This window comes from Bacillus rossius, chromosome 1 (genome assembly GCF_032445375.1).
Source record: "Bacillus rossius redtenbacheri isolate Brsri chromosome 1, Brsri_v3, whole genome shotgun sequence".
Lineage (NCBI taxonomy): Eukaryota > Metazoa > Arthropoda > Insecta > Phasmatodea > Bacillidae > Bacillus > Bacillus rossius.
In genome coordinates this window covers 368,785,039-368,803,720 of record NC_086330.1, presented here as the reverse complement: position 1 = coordinate 368,803,720, position 18,682 = coordinate 368,785,039, and the positions used below count along the sequence as shown (strand labels likewise).

Genomic DNA, 18,682 nt, shown 5'->3' with positions numbered 1-18,682 from the left:
TGAAAGCACTCGAGGGACTTGCATTGCACCTTTATCTTCACTTCCCCGCCACATGATGTCATGGATATCGCTTCCAAAGGCTGCCCTGCGCACGAGACGAGAAGACTGTGCGCTAGGTGAGCGTCGCACTTAATTGATTTGAAAAAAAAAAACTGCAAGTGTCTTTGTTGTGTCGCTCAGCGACAGGTACGGAAGGATGGCGACGAAAAGGCGCGCGGACCCCGGAGCATGCGTGTGTCCTCCAAGCACGACCTTGCCTCCTTCCTCCATGGACACCACAGCCAGTACTAGGAGGGGGGGGGGGGGAGTGATATAAGGGGGAGAGGGGAAGGGAGGGGAGGGCGCGGCGACCGGCCTGCCCCGCGCGGCGGGATTGGCAATTAGAGCACTCACACCCGCAGCGCGGTCGGGAGATAACTCAGGCTAAGATTGCCGGGTTCGCGCCCGCCGACCAATGGCTGCGCTGCACTCGAGCCAGCGCCCGTCAGATTTATTGGCGTCTTCTCCCGGGGTCCACTTGCTGGGCGAGGGGGAAGGGAGAACCCCTTCGTGATCGGTGCAGGGCGTTGCGTTGTTTGTGGGAATTCCCCTCCCCTCTCGTCGGTATACCTCTTCCTCCTTTGTGTGCCTGGGCGGATAACAATGGACGCTCTGTCCGCCGCGGAACACTGCTTGCGTCCCAGGGCACCTATCGCCGTCTAGGATCAATACTGGCTCGTTACAACTAGCCATGTCGTGGATCAACGTAGTCTACTAAACACTTCGTTGGAACAAATAGTTTTGACAGGACTTAGCAATTTATAGAGACCGGATTCATTTCGCGATAGCGATAGGCTAGAATTTAAATACACATACCTTTAAGGTGCTTTTGCTATTGGCTTACTGTTAATTTTGACGACTCCGGGCCGATGAGAAATCCTCAACCAAGGAAGTGCCGAATTACAGGCAAATCAGTTCAGACGACTCACAAGTCAGCAGCCAATGAACTGGCGTTATCTGCCCGAGTATGCTGAGGACTGTGTATTCTATCCTGCAGGTCATTGAAACTGCTGTCGTCTCACCTGGTTTGCCTGCGACTCAATACTCCTTTGGTTGAGAGTTTCCTCATTGGTAGGGCCATGCAAATTTCGCGATAAAGATACCGAGGCCAGTTGAAGGTTAAAACACTGTAGCATCGTATGTGTTCCGTGATTAGGTGGGATTCTTTCAGGTGCATGTCTACTGTTACAGCACCAATCATAGTGAGTCAGTGTAGAAGCTAACGCGTCCTGAGTGGGTCGGTCAAATAAAGCATAGACCTCTCTCGCAGACGGCCGCCAATCACAAGGAAGAAATTGTTGGTGCTGGTATATATTGTTGCAGTCTAATAGGCGCTATGATATTTTATTATGAAAAATGCATGTCCCTACTATAGGCATAGAGGCCCTCCAGATAAACAGTGAGCCAATAGCGCAAGCAGATCAAGTGTTTATGTAACTTAATTTTACAATTTTTTTCGGTCTCTAGTAATACTTGTTGCAGACATTAACTAACTGCATCGAAGCACCTAGTTAAGCACCACCCCAGTTATAACTAGGGACCGGAAAAATTCGCGGTTTCGACGGCCTTCAGGATAGACTGCACATTCCCCTGTACACTGGGGCAAGTAACGCCAGTTCATTGGCTGCTGACTTGTAAGTCGTCTCAGCTGGTTTGTCTGTGATTCGATCCTTCTTCGGTTGGAGGTATATAATTGGTTGAGAATCGTACAGATGAACAGTAATCCAATAGCAAAATCATCTAAAAGGTATACGTATTTGTCTTCTAGCCTATCGCCGAATGAATCCGCGAATTTTTCCGGTCCCTACTCATAGCGAGTAATCATAAAGTACCTGTGTCCCAACACACCGCCTCGCACTGCTCTCTGGTCCGTCGCACTCAGCACAGTCCCGATGCACGAGTCTCCGCACGCGAGGCCAGTCTCTCGTCGGCTGCTATTGCTCGCCCTCTTCACCTCACTGCCTCGGAGGCTGGCGTCGCCATTTTCATACCTCTCAGGCCTCTTCTGGAATGGTCTCGCGCCCCTTAGAAGTGTCGCGAAATCAGGGTCGACTTGACACCCGAAGCTACCAGATCAGTGGCGTACTAGTCACGCCACTACACGCAGGTGGGGCTCTGGGAACGTGCCGAACCCTCTCGTTGTTGGGGGTGCAGGAGGGGGGAGAGAGGCGCCGTTGCTAATACGATTAGGCGTGTAGTGGTAATGGACCGCGCCCCACCCGCATGCAAGCGCGCGGGCTAGCTGACGAACTTTACACTAGTGTCTCGTAACAATGTTCATTGCCTGCCGCACCCCCGGCTACATGTTCTCAATTGGCCTGAGGTCGTCTAAGTAAAGACATTGTTGAAGGGTCCCGCCTAGTGGGCGGTGCATTTGTGTTAGTGAGGCGGGATGGTTAGTGCGACTCTCGCTGGTGCTTACAGCGCGGTATAGCCTCTAAGCGCAAGGCTGTGGCCTGGCGCGCATTATATCTGAGCGGTAATCATAACATATGCCAGAGAAATGAAGATAGATTTTTAATGCAAGATCCGTAAGTGCTTTCAAGAATATGTACCGGATGTCTCGTGGTTAAAAAATTATTCTGAAAACACGCGTTTTAGCTGTTTTCTCTTCTAAAAATACAGTTCAAAAACGAAATACATACACTGAAACAACTATTCATCCTCCCTAAGCGTATTCTTAAATGCTTTTCATAAACTGATCCCACTAGTATAACTTGAACAGTTTTGACGTCCGCGGAAAGATGCAAAGTCACGTGACACGTCCCGTGGGCTTTGCTTATGGCAAGTTAGTGACGAATAATTAAATTCCAGCCTACAGTTTCTGCAAATGAGCGTGGGACCGCGTCGGACGTCCCAGCCAGGCTGATGGCTGTTGTGACCCGCCACCCTGACGTCTGCGCGGTGCTTTCCGAGATTTATTACGTTACGGTACATGCCTCAATTCCCTCTGTGCCCTGAAGACCGAAACCTCAAAAGAAAAGCGGCAGTTAACGTGTTTAGTTTATTGTTTTCCCACGTCGAGCGAAACGCGTCCCGACGAAGGTGCGAGCGTGACACGGGGCGCGGAGATTTATTGCGAGGATGATAAATACAGCGTGCGACCGGCCGCGACCGGGCGGACTCTGTGTGCGCTGTAAATCACGGCGCGTCACCTCGCGACCAGCCGCGCCGCGGAACACCCGCTCACGGCCGCGTCGAGCAAGCCATTAGGCCCGCGGACAATTAGCCCGGTGACCGGGTCACGTCCAGAGGCGACCCGGTCACTCGGCTATAAATAGCGCCGGCCAGACGTACCTACAGCGGGCAGAATTCATTACGATGTCCGAGGAGGGCAGATGTACAGTTGGAAAAATTTGTAACGTACTTAAAAACTCTTGCCATCAGAGACAGAGGCAGTCAGGTGACCGGGTCACGTCCCGAGGCGACCCGGTCACTCGGCTATAAATAGCGCCGGCCAGACGTACAGCGGGCAGAATTCATTCCGATGTCCGAGGAGGGCAGATGAACAGTTGGAAAACATTGTAACGTACTTAAAAACTCTTGCCATCATAGATAGAGGCAGTCAGGTGACCGTGTCACGTCCCGAGGCGACCCGGTCACTCGGCTATAAATAGCGCCGGCCAGACGTACAGCTGGCAGAATTCATTACGATGTCCGAGGAGGGCAGATGTACAGTTGGAAAAATTTGTAACGTACTTAAAAACTCTTGCCATCAGAGACAGAGGCAGTCAGGTGACCGGGTCACGTCCCGAGGCGACCCGGTCACTCGGCTATAAATAGCGCCGGCCAGACGTACAGCTGGCAGAATTCATTACGATGTCCGAGGAGGGCAGATGTACAGTTGGAAAAATTTGTAACGTACTTAAAAACTCTTGCCATCAGAGACAGAGGCAGTCAGGTGACCGGGTCACGTCCCGAGGCGACCCGGTCACTCGGCTATAAATAGCGCCGGCCAGACGTATCGCTGGCAGAATTCATTACGATGTCCGAGGAGGGCAGATGTACAGTTGGAAAAATTTGTAACGTACTTAAAAACTCTTGCCATCAGAGACAGAGGCAGTCAGGTGACCGGGTCACGTCCCGAGGCGACCCGGTCACTCGGCTATAAATAGCGCCGGCCAGACGTACAGCGGGCAGAATTCATTACGATGTCCGAGGAGGGCAGATGTACAGTTGGAAAACATTGTAACGTACTTAAAAACTCTTGCCATCAGGGACGCAGGCAGTTAAGTGACCGGGTCACGTCCCGAGGCGACCCGGTCACTCGGCTATAAATAGCGCCGGCCAGACGTACAGCTGGCAGAATTCATTACGATGTCCGAGGAGGGCAGATGTACAGTTGGAAAAATTTGTAACGTACTTAAAAACTCTTGCCATCAGAGACAGAGGCAGTCAGGTGACCGGGTCACGTCCCGAGGCGACCCGGTCACTCGGCTATAAATAGCGCCGGCCAGACGTACAGCGGGCAGAATTCATTACGATGTCCGAGGAGGGCAGATGTACAGTTGGAAAACATGTAACGTACTTAAAAACTCTTGCCATCAGGGACGCAGGCAGTTAAGTGACCGGGTCACGTCCCGAGGCGACCCGGTCACTCGGCTATAAATAGCGCCGGCCAGACGTACAGCTGGCAGAATTCATTACGATGTCCGAGGAGGGCAGATGTACAGTTGGAAAACATTGTAACGTACTTAAAAACTCTTGCCATCAGGGACGCAGGCAGTTAAGTGACCGGGTCAAGTCCCGAGGCGACCCGGTCACTCGTCTATAAATAGCGCCGGCCAGACGTACAGCTGGCAGAATTCATTACGATGTCCGTGGAGGGCATATGTACAGTTGGAAAACATTGTAACGTACTTAAAAACTCTTGCCATCAGGGACGCAGGCAGTTAAGTGACAGGGTCACGTCCCGAGGCGACCCGGTCACTCGGCTATAAATAGCGCCGGCCAGACGTACAGCTGGCAGAATTCATTACGATGTCCGAGGAGGGCATATGTACAGTTGGAAAACATTGTAACGTACTTAAAAACTCTTGCCATCAGGGACGCAGGCAGTTAAGTGACCGGGTCACGTCCCGAAGCGACCCGGTCACTCGTCTATAAATAGCGCCGGCCAGACTTACAGCTGGCAGAATTCATTACGATGTCCGAGGAGGGCAAATGTACAGTTGGAAAACATTGTAACGTACTTAAAAACTCTTGCCATCGGGGACGCAGGCAGTTAAGTGACCGGGTCACGTCCCGAGGCGACCCGGTCACTCGGCTATAAATAGCGCCGGCCAGACGTACAGCGGGCAGAATTCGTTACGATGTCCGAGGGCAGATGTACAGTTGGAAAACATTGTAACGTACTTAAAAACTCTTGCCATAAGGGTGCAAGTTAAGTGACTGGGTCACGTCCCGAGGCGACCCGACCTATCGGCTATAAATAGCGCCGGCCAGACGGCGGTAGCATTTCGTACGGCTTTCAGAGTTCATAATGATGTTCGAGGTCAGGTGTGTACACCTAACTAACATTTCCTTGTAGTACACCAGAAGGGCCTCACTAAATATTTCTCCATCGATGTACAACGTAACCATTAAAATTTTTACAGGTTCCCTCTATTTTTCGAAGTTTGAAATTCTCTTGCCATTTTCCGTGACCTTTCTCACGATCGTGTTCGTACATCACTTCGTGTTTAACCTTTTTTTTTCTTTCAGAGTAATTGTTTCATATTAGTTAATTTTATTCGGATGATATCCAATCCCAGCAACTAATATTTTAGTAAACAACATATCTTATATTATGCTGAGAAGTGTCTTAAAATATTGTTACGAGTGGGGAAAACGGGTTCGTAAGATAGCCCAATTAATTTTTATACAATTTTATTTACTACTAATCTTTACATTACTGATTAAATCACCACACGTAATGTATGTTCATAAATCACTAAATATCTGTTTAGTCCACAGTTCGCACTCCTCTCTGGAGCCAGGCTCAACAGTGGTTCGCCCCATACCTCGCACCTGTCCACACACACACGCTCCGCTTTCAAAAAGGAGGGGGGGGGGGGGCATCTCGCGCCCTCTTCGCTTAACCTTTGAATATATATACTGTATAGAAGTCGCCAGCCCAGGTTAAAATTTCTAATACGTTTTGTGGTAGTTGGTTAATTCACCGCCGCAATCGCCACCATCTCTAGGGCATCGACTTGTGGTGGTCCCTAGCGGACAAGTGTCGAACTCTTCAAACACCCCTTCCCCCTCCCGTTAAACGACCTTGAGCTGCAGTGAATGATGGGTGGGGGGTGCGGGGAATGACAGCGGGCGACAGTGCTGCGCTCTAACGTGTAAATAACAACCTAAGACTATACAGGGCGTTACAGCAGCGCCCTGCAGCGGTGAAGTTCCCAAGCTGCTCATCATACACTCCTGAAAAACGTAGAGTAAATCCTATCCACTCGCGACTTCTATACAGTATATATATTGAAATGCTTAACTCGCACTTCACTCCACTCGCCTGTTGCTGGAACTCTTGGAACTCCCGCGGAGGCCGGCGTCGCCGCTTTTATACCCCTGATAGTCTTTCTGGAACCGACTGGAGTGGTTGTGACACTTCGCGTCATCCCGGGCCGACCCGACTGGTGTTATTGCTTATAAGTCACCTGTTCCCCGCTCTTCTCGAAGTATAACTGCTGTTACGTCCTTCGAACTGTTCTTGTCTTTGCCCCGGCCAGACTCAGAGTAACATCACAAGACTGTGGTTGCGCTATCAGACACAAATAAAACAATCGAATTTTTTTTTTAAAAAAAAAGGCCACTCGTTAAACTTGGCTGCTGGAGGTTCAATTTATGAATAATATAGCATATCAGTTATTAATTATTATTTGGATTCTGGCGAAAATGACAGACGGGCTTATGATTCAGTTCCAAACCATCTCGTGTCCACTCAAAGGCCGATGTTACAGAGGTCGGCGTTAACACTTATGGCATGGCCCCAGAGCATGATAAAATACAAATCAGTGCCGACACTTCGTAGGTGGGACATGTCGATACGCCTTCGTGGCTGTATTGAGACAACCTTTTTTTTTCTTAGCACTCTGTCCCTCAGTGACCCGGTGTTCTCTCGGACCACCAATTAACACTCATCGAAAATCCTGAGGGGCCTCTACAATCCCCCCCCCCCTTCCTGGGCCCCCGCAACCAAATCCATATTTGTAGGCAGAGTTTTATTGTCATCTCTATGAATTGTTGTATCTGTTACACACATACATAATGAGCATGAATTTTTAAAATCAGAATTAATTGTTGTATAATATTTTGGATAATAGTTTTGACGTGAATACGTCTTTAAAATTGCTTCCATGGTGGGAGAAAATTCAAAAAACGAATGATAACAAAATTGGGGGATACAGTTTGGTCTTTGAATATATATACTGTATAGAAGTCGCCAGCCCAGGTTAAAATTTCTAATACGGTTTTGAGGTACTTGGTTAATTCACCGCCGCAATCGCCACCATCTCTAGGGCATCGACTTGTGGTGGTCCCTAGCGAACAAGTGTCGAACTCTTCAAACACCCCTTCCCCCTCCCGTTGAACGACCTTGAGCTGCAGTGAATGATGGATGAGGGGTGCGGGGAATGACAGCGGGCGACAGTGCTGCGCTCTAACGTGTAAATAACAACTAAGACTATACAGGGCGTTACGGCAGCGCACTGCAGCGGTGAAGTTCCCAAGCTGCTCATCATACGCTTCTGAAAAACGTAGAGTAAATCCTATCCACTCGCGACTTCTATACAGTATATATATTCAAAGGTTTGGTGTTGCAGCTACATATCTATCATCTCCATCCAAAATTTAATTACACCACTGGATAGCTAAAGGATCAAAGAATTTGTTACGCTAAGTGAGGACTGTGACGCATCGCGCGCGGTGGAGGGGGAAGCGCACTTCATTTTGAGGTCATTTTGCTGCGTTCCGAGATTTCCATTTAGTATAATTTTTTTACTCTGAGAAGTAAGTTTCAATCGTCAGCTTTCTTCAAAACCTATCGATTGCATATATAAAACATTAGTGTGAAATAGTTACAGTGAATATATATGGTGTTAAAATAAAATAAAAACCTTTTTTATATTTTGTATAGAAAATATTACCTGTTACGTACACGTGTTCACGTACAACACACGGCCGTGTCCATGACACAGGGACACCCCATTTTTTTTTTTAATTAATATTCGCTCATCCTTGAACTGCAGCATCCCTATTGGCCAGTTGGAAAGAAAGGCGGGTCAGTCACCCTGGCTGGTACAGTTAGCTCCTGGAGAGCAGTAGGACGTCCCGTGACAATGAACACTAATCCCGCCGCTGCCTCTTTACAAGGGTGCCGTTCGGCCCAGCTGTGGCGATGAGTCTTAACTACTGACTAGAGACTGGAAAAATTCGCGATTTCGATGACCTCTAGGATAAACTCCACAATCCCCTACACACTCAGGAAAATATCTCCTGCTCATTATGGCTATTGACTCGTGACACCTGTCAACTGGGACGCTTGCGATTCGATACTTTTTTGGTTGGAGGTTTTTCATTGGCTGAAAGTCCTTCAGATAAACTGTGAGTCAATCACAGAAGCAATATAAAGATACAGTTGTTTGGATCATAGCATACATGAAATGAACCCGAGAATTTTTCCGGTCTCTACTACTGACTATATAACACGAATCGTTTAGTTTAAATATTTGTGATTCATGCACTGATATCTTATATTATTTTACAATAACAGATAAAACAAATTAAATGGGCCCACTACCAACCATTGAGGCTCAGCTTACACCCTTAGTTGATTTTTTTTTCGCCAGTTATTTATTTAAGGACGTATTTATAAATTTTTAATTCTATACCTTCCTTGCATTTGTTGTTTTGCCAAAATGTTTAAACTGATATTCACTTAGTGCAATGTCACGGGTGTGAAACAGCAAGCAACACTTGTGTCTTTTAACACACATAATATTACACTTAGCTAATCTATGTTTATAATATTTGTTGCAGAACAATAAATGCAAGTTTGGTATTGTGTTTATATTTTCGATAAAGCCCCACAAAAATCAACAATGAAAAAAAACGTGAATTGTGAGACTGAGTCTTAACTACTATAACGTTGGGTATTGTAGTTTGGGCACTGGAATAATTTCACGAGTTCTCTGATGTTTGTAAAAAGTCAAGCAAATATTCTTAACGGTAATTTTTTTTCTTATTTATTTATTTATTTATTTATCGTCTTTATTGGTGGCGAAGTTAAGGCGTTACGCCTTTTCTTACACTTAACCACTTTTCTGCAATTACATAAAATAGTGGAATATTAAAAATTAAGCATGATATAAGCAGATGTTGACTAAATATTAAGAGAACAAGTTAAAATTTTAACTTAATGTTCAAATATTAACTACTACAAAAGATTCAACCATAACTAATGTAAAGTAATTAAAAATTAAGCATAGACATACATAAAAAGGAAAGTAATAAAACATACAGCAAATAGTATGAAAACCAGAAAAAAAAAAGGCGCTAGTACATTAAAACCAGTCACTCGCACATTCTTACACAGATTCAAGCAGCTGGTTTATATAAACGTTTTTGAAGTGTAAAACATCTCAGCTCCCAGTGTATGCCATTTCGTGGATCGTGGGAGTAATTTCGTGACAATGGAACGGAATGTGGGACGAAAATGGCGAATCCATGTAAGGAAACATAAACCCGTATAAGGTCACTTTTGTAAATAATTAGGGTACATACTAAAAGTATTGTTGTGCCAAATGAAACTTTATGATAGTGAAAATACTCTCGAATATATTTGGTAAACTACATAAAACAGTCATAGTAAAAAAGTATTTCCATATTTGACAATACGTTATAAAATGGTCTTACATTGTTGATAATACATACTATTCTTCCACAACTCAAAATTTCCCGATAGCTTAGGCCTATTGGTATAGCGTGCACTTGATAACATAAAGGGTCGCAGTTCAAATCTCGCCACTGGGGATTTCTGTTTTTATTTTTTTGATAACATTACAGCATAACAGCATAATAATTATGAATCAGCTCAGTATGGTTAATGTTTGTTTGTAGGAAGTATTTGAAGACTGATTTCAGTCGTTTAAGCAAAATGAAATGTACAAACATATGCTTAGTATTGTGTGTGTTTTAAAATGTTCAGGCATTAACGCTTTTTTTTTTAGTAATGCCATTTAAGTATAACTTATAACGTGTGCGAAAACTTTATAGAATTAAATGTTTAATACATTTCAACAAGATGGACAGAATTGTAATAAAAGTCCTTGTCGAAAATCAAATCCAAAGCCGGAATCTATTTGACTGCAACTTAGTTTGTAAAATACCTGAAACATAGCGCAACGTTCATAATGATTTAGAGAAACAACAAAATGAAAGACGCCATGTTCGTTCGAACACAATTTTCCTGGCTAATAAATTATAAGGTTTTTTTTTTTTAAGTTTCTATATTTTCTTATGACAGTTAAAAAAAAATAGATTACTGAATTATTCAAATTGTGCTTTAGGCAAATATATATGAATACATTTTATTTGTTTATCTTATTCATTTAAAATTATTAAATACTTATTTCAGTCAATTGTATCCATTATTTCATATTATGTAGGGCTATAGCCTTTATTTTAACTTAAAATAAAATAAATTAAATTTATAAGGAAATGAATATCCATGAATACCTAGGTATTCAAAAAAGTATAATAGTACAACTATGCTTTAATAATTAAAGTCATCCATCGTGTAAGGAAACTTTAAAGTGTTAACTGTTTGATAAATGTTAACCAGATGGACAGTATTGTAATTTCATGCCGAAATTCAGGTACGTATCCGGGATTTAAAATTTTATTCAATTTTTTTAAAAACCTTTATCGTAGTCGTTTTATTATCTGGTTTAACATTTCGCTCTGAAAATCGAATGATTTAATAGTCGCCGTAGCAACTGCGGAAGGGAATTATATGGCAGTTGCGAAAACTACATGTGATAATTGTCAAGAAATAATGTTAAAAAAATTTGTATATTTATCATGCTAGGCATTATTTGAAGAATTATACGTTAAATTTAATGTTCGATTTTGGTACTATAAGTTTATTTGCAGTATGAGAACACAAGAGTTAGATGTTTACACATCATTGGCGAGTATGAAATGTTAGATATTTTTTTTTTGTATTTGTTCTGGTAGCTCGCGTTATTTTCGGTACTTTTTCTTACAAAGACATGCAACCAGCGTTGCGGGTGCGGCCCGAGGAAGAGCTAGCGGCAGGCGTGTCGCAGGACAGGCCGGCGCCGCGCCGCTCGGCACACGGCCACAGCGGGGACTCCCAACATGGCGGGTGCGGCCCGAAGAAGAGCTAGCGGCAGGCGTGTCGCAGGACAGGCCGGCGCCGCGCCGCTCGGCACACGGCCACAGCGGGGACTCCCAACATGGCGGGTGCGGCCCGAAGAAGAGCTAGCGGCAGGCGTGTCGCAGGACAGGCCGGCGCCGCGCCGCTCGGCACACGGCCACAGCGGGGACTCCCAACATGGCGGGTGCGGCCCGAAGAAGAGCTAGCGGCAGGCGTGTCGCAGGACAGGCCGGCGCTGCGCCGCTCGGCACACAGCCACAGCGGGGACTCCCAACATGGCGGGTGCGGCCCGAGGAAGAGCTAGCGGCAGGCGTGTCGCAGGACAGGCCGGCGCCGCGCCGCTCGGCACACGGCCACAGCGGGGACTCCCAACATGGCGGGTGCGGCCCGAGGAAGAGCTAGCGGCAGGCGTGTCGCAGGACAGGCCGGCGCCGCGCCGCTCGGCACACGGCCACAGCGGGGACTCCCAACATGGCGGGTGCGGCCCGAGGAAGAGCTAGCGGCAGGCGTGTCGCAGGACAGGCCAGCACTGCGCCGCTCGGCACACGGCCACAGCGGGGACTCCCAACATGGCGGGTGCGGCCCGAAGAAGAGCTAGCGGCAGGCGTGTCGCAGGACAGGCCAGCGCCGCGCCGCTCGGCACACGGCCACAGCGGGGACTCCCAACATGGCGGGTGCGGCCCGAGGAAGAGCTAGCGGCAGGCGTGTCGCAGGACAGGCCAGCGCCGCGCCGCTCGGCACACGGCCACAGCGGGGACTCCCAACATGGCGGGTGCGGCCCGAAGAAGAGCTAGCGGCAGGCGTGTCGCAGGACAGGCCAGCGCCGCGCCGCTCGGCACACGGCCACAGCGGGGACTCCCAACATGGCGGGTGCGGCCCGAAGAAGAGCTAGCGGCAGGCGTGTCGCAGGACAGGCCGGCGCCGCGCCGCTCGGCACACGGCCACAGCGGGGACTCCCAACATGGCGGGTGCTGCCCGAGGAAGAGCTAGCGGCAGGCGTGTCGCAGGACAGGCCGGCGCCGCGCCGCTCGGCACACGGCCACAGCGGGGACTCCCAGCCGGGCAGTGGGCGCCGCGAGACCGACTCTAACCTCGCCCTAATGTGATGAATTAAGTCGGGACCTACCTCAAGCGCCATAAATTAACCCGAGAGGCCTCCCCCCGGGTGGAGGTGTCGTAAAACCATGCGCTCGGCCGCGGTGCCATAAACGGTAGTAAATAACCGCCCAAGAGGCACCGCATCCCGGGACAAAGCCTGTTGTGACGCGGTCGTTGAAGTTACTTTCCGCTTCAAACTGCGACACGTGAAACATCGCGGAAGTGTTGCTTGGCCACGCCTCTTGGTGGTTAAGAAGTAAGAATTCTAATTTCCGTCGTTAGATACAGCCAACTCCATACAATTCAGTCCACGCAATGCAAATACCACACACGTCGACTAATGACTGAGGGGGCTCGGTTGAGCTCTCAAAACAGTAACTTTTTAAATAGGAATAAAATACGTTATCCCCCCTCTTATTTTTCCATATCCGGAGATCCTACACATTTTCGCCCATGTGTGCCGTAATGCAAGGATCATACTAATTCACGTCATGTTTCACATCGCAAGTGACAAGAGAAAGCAAACTTACCAACAGACTAACGTAATGACGTATTTTTTTTTGCTTGTGAGGAATGCGTCATTGTACAAATCAGGACTTAAATGAATAAATAAGTTCGAGCAAGAGTTTTTAAGTTCCTGAATTCGCCCTCTTGCCCGAGCTATCGGCACATTCGTCGGAGCCGGAGGTCCAGTTCAGTTCTCGGCCGGGAAGTCTCTGGTTACCGGGTGCAGGAGGGTGTGTTGTGTCGTCTCCTGACCTCCACACTGCGAGAGGCAGTGGTAAACCACTGCGGTATCTCCTCGCCACCCCCGCGACCTTACCTGGGACACGCAGTCGTCTTGTTACTCGACGTGGGAGATGAAGGAAGGCGCCGGCAGCGCTGATAAAGTCTCAGGGCTCAGGACACAGCCAACTGTCTGGTCAGCTGAGTGTGGTAAAGGGGCTGAGGAGACGACTATGCTGGGTAGCCCTATCCTCTGGGGTCATGGCTCAAGCTCTAACACCTTCCCGATCAAACAACAGGGAGCGATCCCTCACACTTCTGTTTAAATTATTATTGCTCTGGATTGTATAATCGATAGAGACTGGAAAAAATTCGCGCTTTCGATGACCTCTAGGATAGACTCCACAACCCCCTACACACTCGGGCAAATGCCACTTGCTCATTGGCTATTGACTCGTGGCACCCGTCGACTGGGACGCTTGCGATTCGATACTTTTTTGGTTGAAGGTTTTCCATTGGCTCAAAGTCCTTCAGATAAACTGAAAGCCAATCACATAAGCAATGTAAAGGTACAGTTGTTTGGATTCTAGCATATCGTGAAATGAATCCGCGAATGTTTTCCGGTCTCTAATAATCGAACTGGAAGTTTCTCCCACCCTACCCTGTTAGGGCGCATTATGTGGGAGCGGACCGTGAGAATTCCGGCCGAAGGTCGGAACAATCTGTTGCTCGACAGTGAGCAGCAAAGAGGCTGTGTCCAGGACGGTTGCAGTGCGAGCCGGCTGGAGCTCGTGTGTTGTCTGCCCGAGATGTGGCCAGCTGTCAGGCGTCAGTGTAAGGTTTGTGCCCTTCGCCCGTCACCAACTGTGAGGAAGGCTAGAACACGCTGTTTCAATGGTGAACCAGAAGCTCGTGAAGAGAAGAAAACGTAACCTTACGAAGAGAACGGTTTGTCTTGAGGGGAGGAAGGGGTTAGAAGTGGTATTCATTCCCTCAATTCTCCCCCCTCCCCCCCACCAGGGTCCATTGCATCTGTCACAGAGCGTCTGCACGATAGTTTATTCTTGGTAGTGAAGTTCTGGCGAGAAATATTTCAATTGATACAGTACCCGTCCATGGTGCATGATTAGGGACTGGAAAAACTCGCGGTTTCAATGACCACTAGGATAGACTCCACGATTCTCTATGTACTCGGGCAACCATCACCTGGTCATTGGCTATTGACTCGGGACACCTGTTTACTGCGATTCTTATGATTCGATACTTCTTTTGTTGAGTGTTTGCCATTGGCTCAGAGTCCTTCAGGTAAATTGCGGTCCAATCACTGACGCAGCATTAAGCTAAACGAGTTTGGATTCCAGCCTGTCTCGAAAGGAATCCGCGATTTTTTCCGGTCTCTATGCATGACCATTACGAAAATTGTTAAAAATGTTCCTGTTCTCTTATATTTGATGCATTATTTAGTTAAAATTTTCCCGACGCTGTATTCGTATACACATTTTCCATCATGTTAAATTATTGGAATCCGTTTATTAGTGTGCAAGTTATAAAAATTGTATAGATTTTAGAAAAGTTTAGAAAGTTTAGTTTTACTGGTATATCAGTGTTATGTATATTTTTTAATGTACCTCTAGATATTTATTCTAAAAAAAATTTAAAAAATAAATTTGCACAAGTTATAAAAATCATTTTTATGAAAAATTTGGTTTATGAAAAATTTGCCCACAGTAAAAGAAAAACTATTTTTCTTCATACTAACAGAATCAGTGAGACCGGGTTTGATGCACTTTCTTGAGCACAAAAGAGAATAATTAACACCGAAAACCCCGTTTTGCTGGCTAATTTTTTATGGCTAATATAAATTTTATATATAATACACGTTAAAATATGTATATATATATATATATATATATATATATATATATATATATATATATATATATATATATGTTGGCAAATTTTAGGCAAGTGATTTTAAAAAGTTTCTTTCAAATTTATTTTAAAAATGAATAAAAATTTATTTTTTATATTATTTTTATTCGTTTTTTAAAATTCACATACAGAGGAACTTGAATAAATTAATAAAGCACTGAGATACCAAAAAAAAATATATAACGTGTAAACTTTTTCCACATTATGAAATGTACCAAAAATTTTAATTTTTATAAATCATTAAAATGTCATAACTTGCTAGCTAACGAACCGATTTAAATCATTTAAATTTATGAAAATGCGTGTTTAATGGCTACAGTGGTGAAAAATTTATTTCAAAAAATTGCACCGAAATTTTTGTAAACAGGTATTTGTACCAAATCCGTGATGATTGCAAGCTGTCGATGGGAGGTGGTGTGCAGGTGTGTGTGTGTGTGGGGGGGGGGGGGTGGTAGGGGGGGGTAAGGGAAACGGGGGCGTGCCAGCTGTCCGTCCAGGCAAGTGAGGCTGGCCCGCGCCTTAATCCCATCGCGCCTAGCTGCCGGGGTCCCGTTGTCCCCGAGTTGTCCCGGCCCGCCATTGTCACACTGACACAGTGGCGGGACAAAGCCGAGCTCCCGCGAAACAAGCAAGGCTGCCGAGACACTGCCCTCGTGCCCCAGAGGGCACCCGGGGTCAGCTAGGTCACTGCACTCTGCCCGCCAGCCCACCAGGTAGCCTGCTCATCTGCGCCCTAGAGATCAACAAGTGTCATCGCACCAGGCCCACATGCGTACAGTGAGCGGAACACTTTATAACATTCTAGACGTTTTCCTTCAATTATTATTATTACGTGCTTCACAGTGACTATTGTCTCCACTGGGAGAGGCTTCTTCATTCTCGGAGCCCCTCCCCCCTATTCCACCCGCCGAGTTTGCGCCAATGCCAGCGGTAATACGTCGAGAACCTGACTTCAGCTATTAATAAGTTTTAAAATCATAGGTTTAAATTAAAACTTGCGGAAAACCCTTATGTAGCCCTGCTTGAACGACTTAAGGCAGCTGAATAAGGATAGGTGAGTATTTCAACGAATTTAACGCCAGTATTACTGAGTTGATAGCACTTTTAGCGGCCATAGATTTAAAAAAAATTATGTCAAAAAATACGTTAAAGAAATGTTCCTCGCTGCAAGAATCATTCAGAGATTGTATTTTTGCGGCTATTGTACATAGTGTGTTGGCTCAGTAGGCAAACTGAAGGTGCGACATTCATTGGAACATCCTGGCGATGTGTCCTGGAGGGCTCAGAGTGGTTCTCCAGTCCTGCTTGAAGGACCTGTTGCCACCGCAGGTCAAGGTTCGGTCACACATGTTAGTGGCTGGGCCGGTGCAAGGTAAATTGGCGCCCTAAGCGAAAAAACCTTAATGCCCCCCCCACCCCCCCGGCCGGACACCCCCCCAAAATTTTTTTCCTTGCCTCAAAATACATCACGTAAGCCTAAGATTTTGTCAACAATCAAATGTAAGCAGGCTTGTGTTTTTTTTTTTACTTTTTTTCTTAATACAAATCATAAACAGGTCACCGTGGACTTTAAATAATTACTTATATCAATATAAGCATTCCAAACTGTTACAAAAATCCATTTTCATCTATTTATGTGTCGTGCTGCGCCGCCCCCAGCTACTTGGCCCCCTAGGCGGTTGCCTAGTTCGCCTATAGGGACGCGCCGGCCCTGGTTAGTGGGTTCATTATATTGCCATTGCTGTTCCTTAAAGGACATTCCAGTCAAATTATCACGACACCTTCCCTGCGTGTTATTAGTTTGCTTCTAATTCAATCAGTAGATATTTACTTTTTTTCATCTAGCAGTTGAAAAGTCACAGGTTTGTTCGTAAATATGATTATTTTCGTGACATTTTACAGCTGGCCATTAAAATTGAGTACGTAACTGATGTTGACATTCTGAAGAGAGTAGCTGAAACCGGCCGCCACTGATGAAGTACACGGCAGAGTGTGCAGAGAGTGCAGAGTGTGCAGAGTGTGCAGAGTGTGCAGAGTGTGCAGAGAGTGCAGAGAGTGCAGAGTGTGCAGAGAGTGCAGAGTGTGCAGAGTGTGCAGAGTGTGGGTGCGCGGTGTTGCAGAGTCCTCGCAGGCGGCCAAGTCGGGCGGCTGCTTCCCGGGAGACGCGACGGTGGCGCTGCCCGGCGGCCGCACCTCGCCGCTGTCCCAGCTGCGCCTGGGCCAGCTCGTGCTGGCGGCCCACGCGGCGTCGGGCGAGCCGGTGTTCAGCGAGGTGCTGGCCTTCCTGGACCGCGACCCGGCGCCGCGGCGCCAGTTCGTGCGCCTGTCCACGGCGTCGGGCCGCAACGTGACGCTGACCCCGGCGCACCTGCTGGCGGCGCCGGGGGGCTGCCACGTGTTCGCCGGCGCGCTCCGGCCCGGCGACGAGGTGCTGGCGCTGGGGCCCGGGGGCGGAGACCCGCGACCCGACGCCGTGGTGGCCGCGGAGCCCGTGCTGGCGCGCGGCGTCTACGCGCCGCTCACGCGCCACGGCACGCTCGTCGTGGACGGCGTGCTGGCGTCGTGCTACGCCGTCGTGCGCAGCCAGGCCGTGGCGCACCTGGCGCTCGCGCCGCTGCGCCTCGCCTACAACCTGCGGGACGCCGCGCTGAGGCTGGCGCGGGTGGTGGCGGCGCCCGTGGCGTGCTGGCGTGACCCCGCGGGCCCGCCCCCGGCCGCCGCCGCCGCCGCCTCCCCGGTGGGCGTGCACTGGTACGTGCGCGCGCTCTACCGCACGGCGCAGCTGCTGCTGCCCGCGGACATGTTCTACCGGTAGTGCCGCCGGACGTTCCTAGTGATGTGACTCTGGTTCACGAACACTTGAATTATTACTTGTTAAAGAATAATTCGTACCTAGTTGACGTGATATTCAAGGTCCTTCCCCCGCGGGACAATGGCGCAGGAAACTTACCCTGCATTCGCTGCTGACCAGCGACTTGGACTTCAAACAGGTGTACACTGCGCACAGGCTGTGCAGGAGGCTTGGTGACTTCTTCTTCCCGTCCTTTAACGAAACCCAAGTATAGCTCAGGCCTGTCCAATGATTAACTTCTGAGATCTGTTTAGGTCTTTTGCTGTTTGGAGGAAAATATAAAACCACAGTGCTCGTCTTCGTTGGCCTTACTGCAGAGCGTGTGCGACGGTCATCAAGCCTTCGGTTGCCCTGCACTTTGTATGAACTGTTTGTGATGCTTCCGAGAAAGGGTAGTTTTGAGTCCTGGACTCCGGACCGATCACTAACATGCGACATGAGAGTAGACTGATACCTTGCGGCATAGCTAAAAGCTAAAAAAATATTTTCCAAAAAAGACAATATTCTTCTTCTGCTCAAGTACTTACAGAGTTATGCTAATGAAATAAATTACAAAATGTCAGTCCACAGGAATTCCTAATGCAGAAGTCAATTTTTCTTCTTGTCTTGGAACAATGCTAGATTGATAAAAAGAAAATATTTATTAG

At 47.5% G+C, this 18,682-nt stretch overlaps 1 protein-coding gene across 1 annotated transcript in view; it reads left to right on the top strand.

The window, feature by feature from the left end:
- The window catches only part of LOC134528630 (indian hedgehog protein), a 210,932-nt gene extending 192,933 nt beyond the window's left edge, over window positions 1–17,999 (top strand). Inside the window, exons 3-4 of the mRNA XM_063362386.1 lie at window positions 17,305–17,837; window positions 17,913–17,999. Of these exons, the coding sequence (XP_063218456.1) occupies window positions 17,305–17,837; window positions 17,913–17,999 (620 nt within the window). The remainder of the gene's footprint in view (window positions 1–17,304; window positions 17,838–17,912) is intronic.
- Window positions 18,000–18,682: the final 683 nt, after the last annotated feature.